This window comes from Anthonomus grandis, chromosome 3 (genome assembly GCF_022605725.1).
Source record: "Anthonomus grandis grandis chromosome 3, icAntGran1.3, whole genome shotgun sequence".
Classification (NCBI taxonomy): Eukaryota; Metazoa; Arthropoda; class Insecta; order Coleoptera; family Curculionidae; genus Anthonomus; species Anthonomus grandis.
The window spans coordinates 36458114-36474616 of NC_065548.1; the positions used below are offsets into that span (position 1 = coordinate 36458114).

The window sequence follows — 16503 nt, forward strand, 5'->3', positions numbered from 1 at the left end:
AAATAAGTAGAACAGGTAGTATCTCCGATGGCATCGAGTCTCACACAAATTCAAAGCCAATAACCCCATTTTGGCAACATATTTTTTGTACAACCTACATGTATTTGTTGTTCGAGACATGATATTATGTGTTTTTGATAACACTTTAATATGCTTATTGTTCTGATTCTGTTTTAATACAAATTAGAAATTAACATGTCTCTTTTATTGCTTCAGGTGATTCTGAACAGCAAGAAAATAATCCTCAGCCCCCGATCGTGCAATCAGAGGAAGCAAAAGAAAAATCTTTGAGTTCTGAGGATTTGCAGATACTTGGCGATGAGCCAATAAATAAGACCGTCTTAGGAACACCAATTTATGAGGCAGTAGTCCCTCGCTGGAGTAATATTTTACAGAATGGTTTAAGTGAGGAGAATATTCAAGTTCTTCTCCAAAAACCTCTGGAAGTACCTCAGTTAAATCCCGAGGTTAAAGCAGCCTTAACTGGTCAAATACTCCGCAGAGATGAGCGCCTGGTGCGAAAACAGCAGTTTGTGGCTGCAAGCATATCAGCAATTTCCCAAGCCTTAACTTTAATGCTAGCTGAAGAAGGAGGGGGGGGGGGGGGCAACAACGTATATATGCAATACCTAAGTAATGCTGGCCGCCTATTGTGTCATCTACATCATCTTGACACCATGGCACGCAAAGATCTTATAAATTATTAGAGCTAAAAGCTGTTTATTTGGTTTTAAAACATTTTGCTGAAAATGCATCAGATTGCAATATATTATTCCGAGTTGACAATACAACTGCCATGGCTTATATTAATAAGATGGGAAGTGTACAGCACCAATCCCTAAATAAATTATCTCGTATTATTTGGCAATGGTGCGAGGGTAAAAATATCTATTTATATGCCAGTTATATAAAGTCTAAAGACAATTTTGAAGCAGATGCACAATCCAGACTTAAATTATCCAAAGAAACCGAATGGGAAATAAGCAACTTGATGTTTAAAGATATAATATCCACTTTTGGGAAACCAGAAGTTGATCTCTTTGCTTCAAAAATGAACGTTAGATGCAAAAAGCTTGTATCATGGTTAGAAGGTTCAGAATGCATAGCAGTGGACGCCTTTACGATAAAATGGAACAAGTTTTCCTTTTATGCTTTTCCACCATTTTTTGTTATTCTTCGTGCTTTGCACAAAATAAGAGGAAAAAGCTAGAGGAATTGTCGTTGCTCCCCTTCTGGACATCCCAGTCATGGTACCCACTTTTTACATCATTATTAAAATCAACACCTTTAGTTTTCGAGGCTGACGAACGTTTACTTTCTTTTAGGAACGTGCCTCATCCACTTAGGCGAAAAATTTCCCTGGTGACAGGAGTGTTATCCTCCAAGCCCTGAGAGCTGGTTCAGTACGTGAAGAAGCTTTAGAAATTTGCTTGGCCTCCATTACTACCTCTACAATTCAACAATATAATTCAGGTCTTAAACTGTGGTGGCAATTTAGAAAATCTCGAAACATGAATGTTTATTCAGCCTCTGTCCCAGATATTTTAAAATTTTTTACTACCCAATTTAAAAAAAATGGAGCTACTTATACATCTTTAAATTCATTTAGAGCAGCTCTTACTCAAATTTTGGGGCCAGAATTAACTTCGGATTTTAGAATTAAGAGGTTTTTTAAAAGGGTCCATAGTTTAAGACCTACTGCTCCCAGATACAATTACACAGGGGACCCCTGTATTGTTCTGACATATGTTAAATCTATGTCTAATGAAACATTAAGCCTTCAAGACCTCACATATAAATTAGCAATCCTTATTGCCTTGGCTACTGGTCAAAGAGTACAGACTTTAGCCAACATAGAAGTTAAAAATATTATTATAGATGAAAACAAAGTTGAGGTTAAAATACCTAAAAAACTTAAAACTTCAGCCAAAGGTCGCATTCGACCTACTCTTCTTTTGCCTTTCTTTAATCAAGATAGGAAAATTTGTCCAGCTAGAACCTTAATTGAGTATTTAACTAAAACCAAGAATTTAAGACAGACGTCAAAAAATCTTTTTATTACTGTTAAGAAACCTCATAGAGATGTCACTTCTCAAACAATTTCTAGATGGTTAAAGGTGATTCTAAAGAACAGTGGGTTGGATACGAACCAATTCACAGCTCATAGTACTCGCCATGCTGCGACGTCTGCAGCTGCGCGAAAGGGAGTATCTTATGACTCTATTCGGCTTGCAGCTGGCTGGTCGGAGAAATCCTCTGTTTTTGCCAATCATTATAACAGACCTTTGCTTCAAAAAGACAATTTTGCAACGACTGTTCTTAGTTGTTAGTATTATGATGAGTTTTTATCTTTAAGTGTCTTGTTTCTATTGTTAGTATAGGAAAATATTTTCCAGATTTGTTATTTGTCATATTAAGTAGGTACATTTTTATTAAGATATAAGTCTTGAAAAATAAATGTATAACCATATTATGTTGTTGCCATCCTTAGAATTAATGTTTTATGTACATACTAATTCTAAGTGTGTGCCTAATATTATTTTTTCTCGGTATTCCGTTCGTTATGTTGTTTAATTATTATTAATATGACATTTTTCCAATAAAAAATGGTTGCAACTTGCTTTAAATAGCTACCTGTTCTACTTATTTACGAGACAAAGCTGAAATATAATTAACAGATCAAACGAACTTACCTAAGTGAAGTTCGATCTGGATTATATGAAGCCTTGTCGAAGTAAATAAGTCCCTTCCCTACCCTATTATTTATTTCCCTTGGTTGCAACAATGTAGCTTTGAAGAAGACTGAAGGTATTCAATGGATTTAGGTATGCAGGACGGGGGGGTTTTTTTATTTGCTTTGAATTTGTGTGAGACTCGATGCCATCGGAGATACTACCTATTCTACTTATTTACTTTGACAAGGCTTCATATAATCCAGATCGAACTTCACTTAGGTAAGTTCGTTTGATCTGTTAATTAAAATTTGGTTGACGAACCTGATTTACGATAAACTTAAAGTTTCGCATTGCGTATGTATTTAGTGTGTATATGCAAGAGGACAAGAACCTTGAAGGCAGAGACAGTTTTTAGTTCTCAGAAATCAAAAGAACACCAATATTAAAGACATTTAAAACAATATTTACCACTTTCCTCTCAGACTTAACCACCTCTCTATGCGTAATACTCGATTTTTAAACCTGTTTTTGTTAATAAACATTTATTCACTCAAATCAGATTACAATAAATCTTGCACCTAGACCTTAAACTATTTAAATATTAACGGAGATAGCAATTTTTAAATTATTATTACAAAAGTTTTTTGTTTTTTTTTCCCCCACAAAGTATAACTATGAGTACTTATTAAATATATTTGCTTTTTCATTTCTAACTTATTTAAGTCTTTTTCACTGGTATCGCCAAAACATGGGATCAGGTACGGTAACTGTGGTTCAATAATGCTGTTATATAAAAGACAATAAAAAATCTTCATTTTTTATTTAACATATCATTGGACCTTCTTATTGCACCCAAGCAAAAGACAGCAAAAACCAAAATTACAACATATTTGAAACATAGAATTCGGGACACAATTCATTCTATGTACGCCAGAAAAGAATATGTAATATTCGCAACAATAAGAGAAAATTTTAGGGAAGAAATTGAATATTTTGAGTTTTCCATTGACTCTTAAGAAGATGGATCAATAGTATAGGCTTCAAGTGGAAAAAATCAAATAACAGAAAATATTTGATGGACTTGCCAAATATTGTTAATAAAAGAATCAATTTTTTAAGGGAGTATATCAAAAATAGAAATGTAGGTCCGGAAGGTTTTACTCCAGTTTTCATTGACGAGACGTGGATTTTTAGCAAGGGATCATTTCGTAGTAGCTGGCAAGATGACACCAAGCACACGGATTCAAGGAAAAACAGTGAAGGTAAAAATTATCTGGTTATCTTTTTAGATTTTTTTTTGAATAAAAACTATTGCCCTTGTAAGGGCCCTCTAACTTCATAATTTGATCTGTTTTATAGTTTCATATAATTTCTCTCTAAGACAATATGAGGGAATGTAACTCCATGCACTACTCGTATGTGCATGGAACATTACTTATTAATTATATTAAATTTATGTTCTGGAAGAATGATTTCTAAAAGAAGAGAATTTAATTATCTTTTATTTTTAAGGTCATCATTATATCGTGGTCCACGCCGAAACCAACGATGGCTTCATCAAGGGTGCAACTTTAATATTCAAGAGTGGATTATCGATATTAAGAAGACGGGAGATTATCATGACAATATGAACAGGAAAAACTTCGAAAACTGGTTTAAAACTCAGCTGGTTCCAAATCTTCCCCCAAAGTCATTTATAATCATGGACAATGCAAGTTACCATTCTGGTTTATTAGAAGAAATCCCGAAAAAATCTTGGACAAAGCAGAGACTGACCGAATGGTTGAAGAAAAAGAATATTGGCTTTCCAGAAAAAGCCATGAAAGATAAAATATGGAGTATTGCACGCAGAAACTGCCCTAGTGAAAAAAGTACTTCCTTGATTGATATGTTAAACCTTTAGCACACAAAATTTTGCGACTGCCACCATATCATTGCCAGTTTAATGCAATTGAAATGGTATGGTCGGAATGTAAACGAAAATATGATCAATATATTTCCAATTTTAAGGGGTCACCTTCAGAAGTTCTGACTACATGGGAAAGGGTAATAAACGAAATTTCTATAGATCATTGGCAAAAATATGTTTTTCATACAGAAAAGGTTATTGAAAAGGCTTGGGAAGCAATACAAGTGTGTGATTCCTATGACATTCTGCCACTTGTGATTACGACTGACGAAGACGACGATGACGAAGACAATATCTCTGATTTCAGTTCTGACTCTGACAATACTGACGAGATTGATTAAGCTTTTTTTGTTCTAGCAATTTTTTTTTATGAACGTCGTTTAAGTATTCAATCATATCGTTGCAATTTCATTACCTTGGTAATGCAATATGGCGTGTTTTTTTTTGAGTTTGTATGTTTTATTTTTTGGAATGGTATTTTCATTTTAATGTGTTAACATATTCCTTCAAGCAGCATTTTTTTCATGAACAAGTAAATTAAATTGTCAGTATTAAAATTTTTCCCAGTGAGTTAAAATAATTTTATACCATTATTCACAATTTTTGTAAGCTCGGTTTTGTTACGTCTACTGCTCGTGCCGAATTCTACTTTTCAAATATGTTGTAGATTTGGTTTTTGCAGTCTTTTGCTAGGAAAATATATGAGCAGCGTAATCCTGATCTGATTTTATCCCATTCTTCTTTATATTTGCGATCGTTGTTGTGCTTAATTTTGTTGCATCTGCGGCTCGCTCTATCACATTCTCAATTTGAAGTGCAATTCCGTTTCGGACTTGTTGTTTATGTCCCATTATTTATGATTAATTATAATAATATTTGTTAATTGTTAAGTATGTTTTTTATTATTTGTTATTAATTTTTTTTTTTAATTTTTTGGGAATGAAAGTATATACACGAATAAAAAAATACAGTGCGAACGTAAAGGTTGGAATAAATTCATTTAAAATTCAGGGATATGTTCAAAAAAAAAACGCTCGGACATGTCGATTTTTATTTTTAACTGCGGGTTTTCTTACTATAATTTTATGTATACAGGGTGGCCCAAAAATAAGTTACGATCATCAACGTAATTTTTTTAAATGTAAACACCTATTTTTTATTTTAGATTTAGGTTCTACATCAAATTCTAAGTACATTTCATGTACCATGTCCTATACCTAAACTCAACCGTTGACGATTGAACACAATAAAAGGCTATTTTTGGAAGAGTTATTTATATCAAGCAACCTATCAGTTATTGTTTGGTTATGTACATTTGTGGTTGTTGTTTTTGATTGTTAACTTGTCACAATTTGTTGATATCAAATAATTTTGAGTGATTTTAGTTTGATTTAGATGCCTAAGCAAAGTTTTGCTTGTGTTAAGTTTATCAAAAGATAAAATTAAAATTTCAAAAAATGGTACGTCTTAGTGAGCGAGAGCGAATAGAGATTTTGATGATGATTGGTTATGGAAACAGGATGCGCACTCAGATGGAAGTCTGTGAAATTTATCATGCCAAGTATCCTGATAGGCCACGTATATCTCAAAGTACTGTCAGTAAAATAGAACAGAAATATCGGGATTTGGGTCATGTCAGGGATAATTATACGAAAGGTCGGTCAAGTATATCAGAAGAGAAGCAACTAAATGTTTTGCTGGCAGTTGAAGAAGATTGCCATAAAACGACTCGCAATATTGCGTTAGAAAATCAGATATCCCAGACATCCGTCGTTAAGTATTTAGGTATAAATAAATGGCACCCTTACAAAGTTCAATTGGTTCATGAACTAAATGAAGATGACCCAGATAGGCGTTTAGAATTTTGTGAGAGACTTATGGACTTGTGCCATGCTAATCCACAATTTTCAAAAAAAATTGTATTTTCTGATGAGGCAACGTTTTGTCTTCATGGTAGTGTAAACCGGCAAAACTGCCGATATTGGGCTACTGAAAATCCGCACTGGATGATGGAGTGCCACAGCCAAGTCACTCAAAAAGTAAATGTTTGGGCGGGGGTGATTGAAAACAGGGTTATAGGGCCCTTTTTCTTTGAAAGATACTTGAATGGTGAGAGGTATTTAGAGTTTTTAGAAAATGACTTGGTTCCATGCCTTGCCACTTTATACCCCGATCCAGAAGACCCGGATATATTAGATAATTCCTTATGGTATCAGCAAGATGGAGCTCCAGCCCATTACACTCGTCCCGTGCGCCAGTACCTGGATACCGTTTTCCCTGGACGTTGGATTGGTCGGAGGGGTGCAATTGAATGGCCGGCCAGATCGCCGGATCTGACTCCTTTAGATTTTTTTTGTGGGGGTATCTTAAGTCCAAAGTTTATGTTAATCGGCCAAACAACATTGAATACTTAAAAATTAGAATAACGGAAGAAATAAGATTGATAGAACCTTCTGTTATCGATAACGTTTTACAAGAATTTCAGCATCGACTGGGATATTGCCAAGAGGTTCGTGGCAGCCATTTTCAACACTTAATAAATTAATTAAAATATTTTTATGTATTCTTGCTTGATATAAATAACTCTTCCAAAAATAGCCTTTTATTGTGTTCAATCGTCAACGGTCGAGTTTAGGTATAGGACATGGTACATGAAATGTACTTAGAATTTGATGTAGAACCTAAATCTAAAATAAAAAATAGGTGTTTATATTTAAAAAAATTACGTTGATCACCGTAACTTATTTTTGGGCCACCCTGTATACATAAAATTATAGTAAGAAAACCCGAAGTTAAAAATAAAAATCGACATGTCCGAGCGTTTTTTTTTTGAACATACCCCTGAATTTTAAATGAATTTATTCCAACCTTTACGTTCGCACTGTATAATAATATGCTGCTAAAATTAATCATTTGTTAATTTCTGAACGTATAAAAATACATAGCAGACTATTAATTTCTGAAGGCGATGGTAAAGTTTCTAACCTAATATTGATTGGCAAAAATATCTACGCCATACGTTTTTTCTCACCTGGATGACGTAACTACAAATGGGTATAATTTCGACTTTACCTCTAAGTGTAGTATGATACACTCCCTTATTTTTTACTTATGCTTTTAAATTTTGTTGAACTTTTCATAATCCTACACAAATATTGTAGTTGTGTTATCTATATATTTTTTTTTTGCTGCTATTATTGACATTTTGCAATTACTAATGGTTTTGTAAATAACTAACATAATCCATCCTGTAAGGTAAGTTAGGGCCGGCTGCGTAGTACTACAAAGTTATATGACTCTTTTTTTTCATTAGTGTGCATGATGGTCGATTTTGAAGGTTTATTGGTTTTTCTAGATATGTTTAAAAAGGCCTATAACCATTTTTTTTTATGAAGCCTCTAAACTTGTACATTTTTTTAAGCCTGCCACTATCAATATTCAGTTCAATAGTATTAAGGAGTAATACTTTTGAAGAATTTCGTTTGCCGATGACGTTAGTGCTTGGGCATCTGGCATAATCAATTTTTTTTTCTTACATATTTAATAAGATTTTCACCAATTTTACTTCTTTTTTTCTTTACTTTCTTTTTAGCAGGTCTTGAGTAACATATCAAAAGACTTTTGAGCACCTTCATTATTTTATTAGAGAATGTTTGTACGTGTTTTAGGAGTTAAGGGGTATCAACTTCCGTTTGAATAATTTAGATCTCTGAAAAGTTTAATAACAAATATATATAAATAATAATTTCGTATTTTTTGTTGTGAACTTTAAAAAGTGTGAACTGTTTCACTGGATTTGATTTTTTAATTTTTGTCTTCCAAATTTTAAGTTGACATTTTAAAATATCTCTTTTGACTTAATATAAAAAATTAAATCCAAAACTTCGCTAAAATTTAATTCTCGCTTGCCGAATTGTAACTTCTGTGTAGAGTTAGGTATCAGGTAACAATTTTGGGTTAACCTGGTAAGGTAAGTTAATACTTCAGGTAAAATACCATGACATGATTTATTTCGTTCTATCTATAACAACTTAAAGTGTTGGCAGACTTTTTGACTACTTATATTTTTGTTGAATTAATTTTTGGAGATATTTGGTAGTAATTATAAAACTCTTACATCTAATTTGAATTATCAATTTAATAAGCACTATTTTGTTTCAAGTATTCTTTAGCGACTATTTAGAGGTAAAAATGATCTTCTGTGAATACTAACTGCATAAAATTATTATGTATTATGTTATTTAATGTTTAATTAAATATTTAATAAGAAGTTGCTACAAGCTTTGCTTAATGAATAAGATGACGATTTACAAGCTTTGAAACAACATAAAAAGGACCAACTAACCAGACAACAAAACACAAAGAGTTCTCTGAAACCACTACCAAACAGCAATAAATTTAGCCCAACTTTTTTTTTAATGTTCGTCTATATACCTTTTATAAACCTCCTCCTATGTTCTTTTTGTACCTAGGGGAGGGAAAAAGGCATAAACATTTTCCAGTTTTAGTTTTCTTAGGCTGAATTTGGAAAAATCTTTTTTTCTTGAATCTTGAATAATTTATTAACGGGGATTTACTTACCTAATCCTTTTATTGCCAAACCAATTGGATACTTGACTCACAGTGATGCCACACTTTCTAGCCAACTCCTCCTTTGCTTCCTCACTGGGATAAGGGTTACTCAAATGAGAGTAAAAATATTCATTCAAAATTTCTGAGGCTTGTTTACTAAAATTTCTTCTTTTACGCCTTGCATCCAAAAAACGCGACCTAAAAAGCAATGAGAAATAAAATGGAAAAAGTCTAAATTGACATTTGTACCTCAAAATCATAACAGCTTCACAAGTGGATTGTTTCAACTGCATTTGAATAGAACTAAACTTTTTATGGATAATCTGAACCATTCTCTCAATTTCTTTTGGGGTAATAGGTCTAGTTCGTGACTGCTCCCTCAATAAATTCATAACATGGGTGGTAAATTCATTACAAGCCTATATTAAAAAAAAAATTATGAATTTAAGTTTAATCTAAACCAGGGAACAGAAATACCTGCTCATATTTTTCCAACTCTTGATGGTAAATTTGTCTAATTTGGGCCAGTTTAGCTCGATAATCTGAGTGTTCTATGGCATTGTCTGGTTGGCCTGCCTGAGCCGCTGCTGAACCTGAAGCAGCAGCACCAGCCCCGCCTCCTTTTTCAGGTCCTGCAACTCCTTCAGCTATCAGCATGTTGTCAAGCCTGAAGTGGAAAATGTTTACTTTGTAATAGGTATAATGAAAAAAAAAAGCCTACCACATTGCATAAATAGATTTACAGGTTATAAATATTTTTGGTTTCCTTTTTAAAAATGTCTGATTTAAAAAAATAAATATTTGATAAATTTATTTATTTATTTGACATAGTATCAACAGCAATGATTGGCAATTCCAGATAACTAACTTAAAAAATAACAGTACTTTAAAAATATGGTAAGAATATACACTTATAAGTAATAATATATAACTAAAGTCAGTATTACAAAAAGATAACAGGACAATCATTAAATCACAGTTTTAAGGTAATATTGCAGATTCATTTTTATAAAGTCCATTAGTCTACAATTTTATCATGATTTTAATTTTAAATTAATTGAAACAAATTTGGTAAATATCAATATCAGAGGCATATTTATTGAATTAGGAACACATTTTATATAATTATAAGTGAAGACTTTAATCTATTAATGTGAGAGAAATCAAGGTAGAAACTGTTTTATCGTATCACATTGCGAAGACCATATAATAGATCCATACTTTGGTTTTGATAAAACGAGATTTTTAAACAACTTAAAACATACACTTTGGTTAAAATGTTTAGTGATTCCAAACATACTTTAAGACCTTACACACTTTTTCACTTAAAGCGTTGATTGAATATTTGGGAAGATACGCAACCTTATGGGCTAAAACGTGACCGCAAATATGCGTGAAAAATAGATGGCGATTCTCTCCAGTATGCGCGAAAATAATTTCGTCCGTCGCTTCTCATTAGTAATCGGCCGATCATCCGAGTCGTGTGGGAGAGTGTTTGCACAGGTTCGTGTTTGCCGTATTGCAATTTGGTAGTTGTTAAAAATTTTTCTTGGATATCATAATCACAAATAGATAGATATATGTAAATGTGTTTAGTTTGTGAGACGATGGCTTCTTTAGGCAAAATTAATCAGTGTGCGTATATTAATTAAGACTTTGATTTATAACAACCTAATATGGGAATCTCAAAATCTTATTAGAAAATCTTTAAAAAAATCCAATTATAAACCTCACAGAAAATTATCTATTTTATCTACAAAAATCAATCCGAACTCTTAAAAATACTGTCTCTTCATGTCTATGAGAGCCATTTTCTCTTTTTCTTTTTTTTACTTTAAGAAAATTTTAAATCAATATATTATGTTTATGGTCTTTAGTGTTTTAAGTATTTTCAATAATTGTTTTCATGATGAAATTCATTCATGAAAAAGATAAAAATAAAGCCTAAAAAGCCTTTAAAGTTATTGAGAAACTGGTTATAGTACGAATGGTAGCTTTCCTAATTAAAAAAAATAACATATTAAATGAATGTCGAGTAATGTTTTCATTCCTGGAGAGATTATATTTGAGCTTGAAGAAGGTCACTTTGCTGCAGCGGTATTCTGCGACTTCTCTAAACACTTTGACTGTGTCAACCATGGAATATTGCTCGGTAAGCTTTCTAGATATGGGTTTAGGGGAGTTGCTCTAGAATGGTTAAAATTTTGTTTTGTTAGACAGAAAAAAGTTTGTTTGGCCAAATGGCAGTTTGTCTGAACTTTGTGTAGTAAGCAGGGTTCGTTTCTCGGTCCTATTTTATTTCTATTGTATATAAATGACCTGGGGTCTCTCCAGATAAGAGGATTCTTCACTATTTTTGCAGATGACACCACTATCTTATGGACAATAATAAAAGAACATTAACCTAGAACAATTTCTAAAGATTTATTAATGATTAAACAGTGGTTTGATGCTAATTTGATGTCTTTAAACATAGATAAGACTAAATTGTTAAGTTTTTATGCTCAGAGCAGTTCATGATTCACAACAAAGAATTGGAAGTGAATAATTTTAACAGATTTCTTGGAATTGTTATCGATCATAAACCTAAGTTTTATGGAAATATGTCAGGAGGCAAAAACTGGCTAGACGATGTTATGCTGTTAGAATGGTTTTAAATGAACTGAGATTGATATTTTTTTTGTCGAAAGTTGGAACTTACTTTCATACAAAAATACCTACAGTATGGAATAACATTTTGGAGTTGCATTAGTAAACGGCTTTTTGACTCGATGTTTGTTTTTAAAAAACAAGCCATTAAATATATGTGTCATAAATCTCCACAGGACATGCAGACCCCTATTTAAAGATACTTTCCTTGTGTTGCTTGTTTATTGTTGAGTCTGCTTGACTAATATACAAAAAATATAAATTGTATCTTCAAAATAATGGCTCCTTAAAACATTATAATATCAGAAAAAAATACAATATTCCAATGCCCATCCCGAAAAGTGAACTAAGAATTCTCTTATTTACTTGAGCATAAAAATTTTTAATCATTTTCCAAATGTCATAAAAGTCTCCTCGCTTTAAAAAGTCCTTAACGAAACTTCTTAAAAGCAAATATTTTTATAGCATTAGAATTTTTTGAACATAGTTAGGAATAGGCCAATAGTATATAATTAGTTTTTAGTAAAGATGTAAAGGTTAGAATTTGTGATGTTACTCTAAAAAAAATTTAAGTCGTCTTGCTTTGAAATTGAAAATACATTTTGTGTTTATACTAGTATGTTGAACCCACTATTGTGTATTGTTTTTAAATTATGTGTTAGTAATATGTCGATTAATGTGCCTATTTTATATCATAAAAGTACCATGTCAACAAGTAGGTACCATGTATTTATGAATAAAGTATGTTTTGAATTTTTTGAAATTCGAAATTGTATTTAAAAGAGAGAGAGGTATATAATATTTAATAGGGATGATTCCAACTACTAGCTAGAAATTACCTCGTTGATAAAGTAATTAAAAGGGTTATTCAAAACTGCAAGTGGCCAACATGGCGTCGACAAGAAGAAACAAAGTTGATTATGGCTCTCTAAAGAAGGAACGTCGTATTAAAAAGTTAAAGATGTTAATTTGTAAATGAGAGAAAGTGTTTACAACAATGTATAAATGATTTTATTTTATATTTTCAAATAACGCCAGAAAAAAATAAAAAAACCATTTTGCCAAATTTCACCTTTTTCCTGAATATTAGGAAGTATTTGGCATTTTTCCAATTTTTAGATTGCATTTATATTGCGCAACTTTCGCCTAATTAAACCATTTACTGCTCATCCTTATTTTGGACATCCTGTATAATCGCGATGAGACCCTTCATCCTGTTAACAAAATATTTGTTTTTTTTCTTATTAACTTTTTCTAGTTTTAAGAATTAGTAATTAAATGTTTGCCTGTATTGCAAATTAAAATGTGGCCTATTTTCTATATTTTATAGTGTTGTTACACCCTTATTCAAAACCTTTTAAATTTTGCGATTTTATTTTTATATTAATTTCAGTTAAAGGTATCTATTTTTCAATATTTTTGTCCAAAAAAAGTGTACTTCACAGATCTCACTACCCTACACAGTTTTTGAGATATTGGCTGGTTTCACAAACCCGTATTGTCAAAAATCACATTACGGGCTACTTTTTGCAATAAATTATTCACTCTAAAAAGCTATAGTATCGTATATAGATATTAAATCTTTAATTATTTAATTTACTCTTTATATTTACGTGAAACCTACCTATATCATCACCTTTATTTAATATTTTTGTTAATTTTCTAATTAATAAATAAAAGCTTATTGAATTTTTTTTTTGTTTTTATTTATTTATTTTTGTCTCAAAAAAGGATTTTGGTAAGTAATTTATTATTTGTTAATAAAATTTAAGTTGTAAGAGATAACACCTTCCAATACATTACATACATACATTGCATACATTACATATATTGACCACCACATTTATCTAGTTATTTATGCGAGATCACAGCGCATTTAAATATCGGCAATAACAAAATAAATAAAAGCGCTGTTATCATCATCGCCCTTGTCTTAAAAAAATAACAAAACGGCCGGGCGCCCAAAGATTCCCGCGTCGTTAAACTGCAAATGGTAAATATAGCGCCGACAAAGAAAAACAAAGTTGATGATGGCTCTTTAAAGACAGAACGTCGTATTTTAAATTTAAAGGTGTCATCGTATAGGCGAGAAAAAGTGGTCACAATAATTTATTCATTTAAAAAATACTTTTGTCATATATTTTGAAATAACGCCAGAAAAAAAATAAAATGATTTTGCCAAATTTCAGATTTTGCAAAATTTAGGAAGTATTTAGATTTTATTATAAAAGGACACTATATTGCTCAACTTTCCTCTAATTGACCACCTCTATTGACGTCCTGTATAACCGTGATGCGGGGTCTTTAAACTAAATGTTTTTTTTTGTTACTAGGTATCTTTTTATAGTTTTAAGTATAGTTGTAACAACTGGTAATTGAGAATTTTCCTGTGTCGCTTAAAACTTAAAATGTGGCCTATTTTCTATTACTATTAACATCCTCACTCACAACCCCTTACTTTACAGATCTCACTAGGCTGCACAATTTTTCAGATATTGAATCACATGACAAAATGGGTTACTTTTTACAAAAAATTATTGATCAAGAAGTTATATTACCATCGGTATTAAGTCTTATGAATTATTTAAATTATTCTTTATAATATTTACGTGAAACCTACTTATATCTTAAAATTTGTTCCACATATTTTTTGTATATTAGTTTTTAGTTAATTAAGTTCAACGGGCTTTTTATTTAAAAACTTGACCCTCTTGAACACAAAATGAAGGAAACATAATGTTTGTTGGAATTATAACTTGTATTAAACTTTTTTGGTAATTTTGTAAAAATAGCTTTTTATATATATTTTTGTATTAATTTTTGTCACAAAAACATATTTTGGTAAGTAATTATTTGTTTATAAAATTTAACTTTTAAGAAATTTCAATATGCCTCCACCCTTAAGTATATCACTTATCACTTGACCACTACATAAATGACACTGTGTTGTATGTTCAAAAAAAAAAATAAAAACATAGTTGGCAGCATCATCCCATATCTTAAAAAAATATCCAACACGGCCGCGTAACCGGAGATTCCATCGTCGTTGAAAACCTGACTCAAAGAAGCCAAAAGCCAGGTCCACGCAGCTAAAATAAATCGTTCCTAGATTTGACGCTTTGCGGCAGCACCACACGGTGCATGAAACTGAACGGCAATCCGATAGTCGACCGGGTACACTTTTTAACACAGGATTGCGTATCTTCCCAAATATTCAATCAACGCTTAAAGTAAGTAGTGTAAAGGTTAAACTAGCATCAATTATTACACGCAGGTCTTTTTGACATTCTTATACAGTGCTTTCATTTCAAAACGATCCACCCTTAATAACTAAAAAAAAAAAAAACAAAAAACACGTCAAATTAGATATACAGGGGGACGTTTAATTAAGCATTTACTGAAGTTCTGTCAGTCACCTCCTCACCTCCAGCTAACCTCACTTTAATATGTCAAATGGGAACCCCCATCGTGTGATACATCATAGTAAGCATTTCTCTGTGAAACTCATAGAGGCGTATTTCTGTGTATTGAGGAAAAAGTTATTCCCGGTACAGCACTTAACTACTCTATTAAGATCATCCTGTAAGAGATCGCACTTGCGGCCATATTCATCAATTTCAAAGAACACTTTGAAGTCATCAGTAAACAAAAGGGCAGTGGAATATATGTATGACTTGCGCATGTCATTATTGCCGTAATAAAAAATAATAGCCCAAAATTTTACTCTTGGGCAACACCCAAATCACTAAGATTCGACCTAAAGCCACTGATCTCGACAATAATTTGCCTCATCAACATCAACAACATAAGCAGGTGCTACAGAGCAGGTGCTACATTCATTTATTGAAGGGCTTTAAGTATGACCTTTGTGAAAGACTTTTTCAAAGTCAGTGAATACAACATCGACTTGGGTAGGAAACCATATTGTTGCTTGGATATATAATGTCTAATATTCCGATAAAGCTTTAAAAAAAAAACCTTGAACACCTTAAAAATAGAATTAAGAAATTAAATTGGTCTATAGTTTACCACTTTCCGTTTTAAAATATCAAAACACAAAATGGGAATTATTTTATTAAGAAGGCTGATTTTAAAACAAAGATTAAACATAAACATCACTGGCTGACTTAATAGGTCAGCTTAACCTTTTATAATATATCCTGGAACACCATCAAAGCCAATAGCCCCATTTCCCTTTAATTTATTAAGCCCACTGATAACATAATACTTCCTATACGAGCATTGGGCTTCCAAGAAGATATTTAGGATTAGAGAAGACCACACCAAAGTTGGTAGCAATTTTAGCAATGTGAAAGATAGATTGAAAATTATATTAGACATATACTTTATCCACATTGAGTTTAATGGGCAAGAAGAATTATTTGAGTTTAAATTAATAGTTTAAATTACATTATCTTATTGTTAATATGGTTTAGTGTTAGTTAATGTTTTTATTTGGAGATTGCCCTTGTTTTCATGGAAAATAGATGTCGATTCATTCCTGCAATTCTTTGGCGCCAATTCTATGTTTACTTAAATTAACATTATCGATCAAAATGATTAGAAACTTTATGTTGCTTTTTGTTTGCAAGTGCTGCAGGAATAAAGAATTTAAATATCAAATTTCTTGTGCATATGATGTAAATCGATTTTCTACCCAAGCTGATAAAATTGGGCAGATACAAAATCTTATGTTCT

The 16503-nt window shown here is 31.8% G+C and overlaps 1 protein-coding gene across 4 annotated transcripts in view; it reads right to left on the minus strand.

The window, feature by feature from the left end:
• Window positions 1-16503, minus strand: part of LOC126734472 (homeobox protein extradenticle) — a 69545-nt gene that overhangs the window by 40275 nt on the left and 12767 nt on the right. For 3 of the 4 annotated variants that reach the window (XR_007660063.1, XM_050438122.1, XM_050438121.1), the window contains exons 3-5: window positions 9634-9823; window positions 9406-9575; window positions 9166-9354 (exon numbers count right to left, since the gene is read on the minus strand). Coding sequence is in view for 3 of the 4 variants with exons in the window: in XM_050438122.1 (XP_050294079.1) it covers window positions 9166-9354; window positions 9406-9575; window positions 9634-9823 (549 nt within the window). In the remaining variant the exon portion in view is untranslated. Of the gene's footprint in view, window positions 1-9018; window positions 9053-9165; window positions 9355-9405; window positions 9576-9633; window positions 9824-16503 lie in introns of all 4 variants that reach the window. The other variant, XM_050438124.1, reaches the window with a different exon arrangement.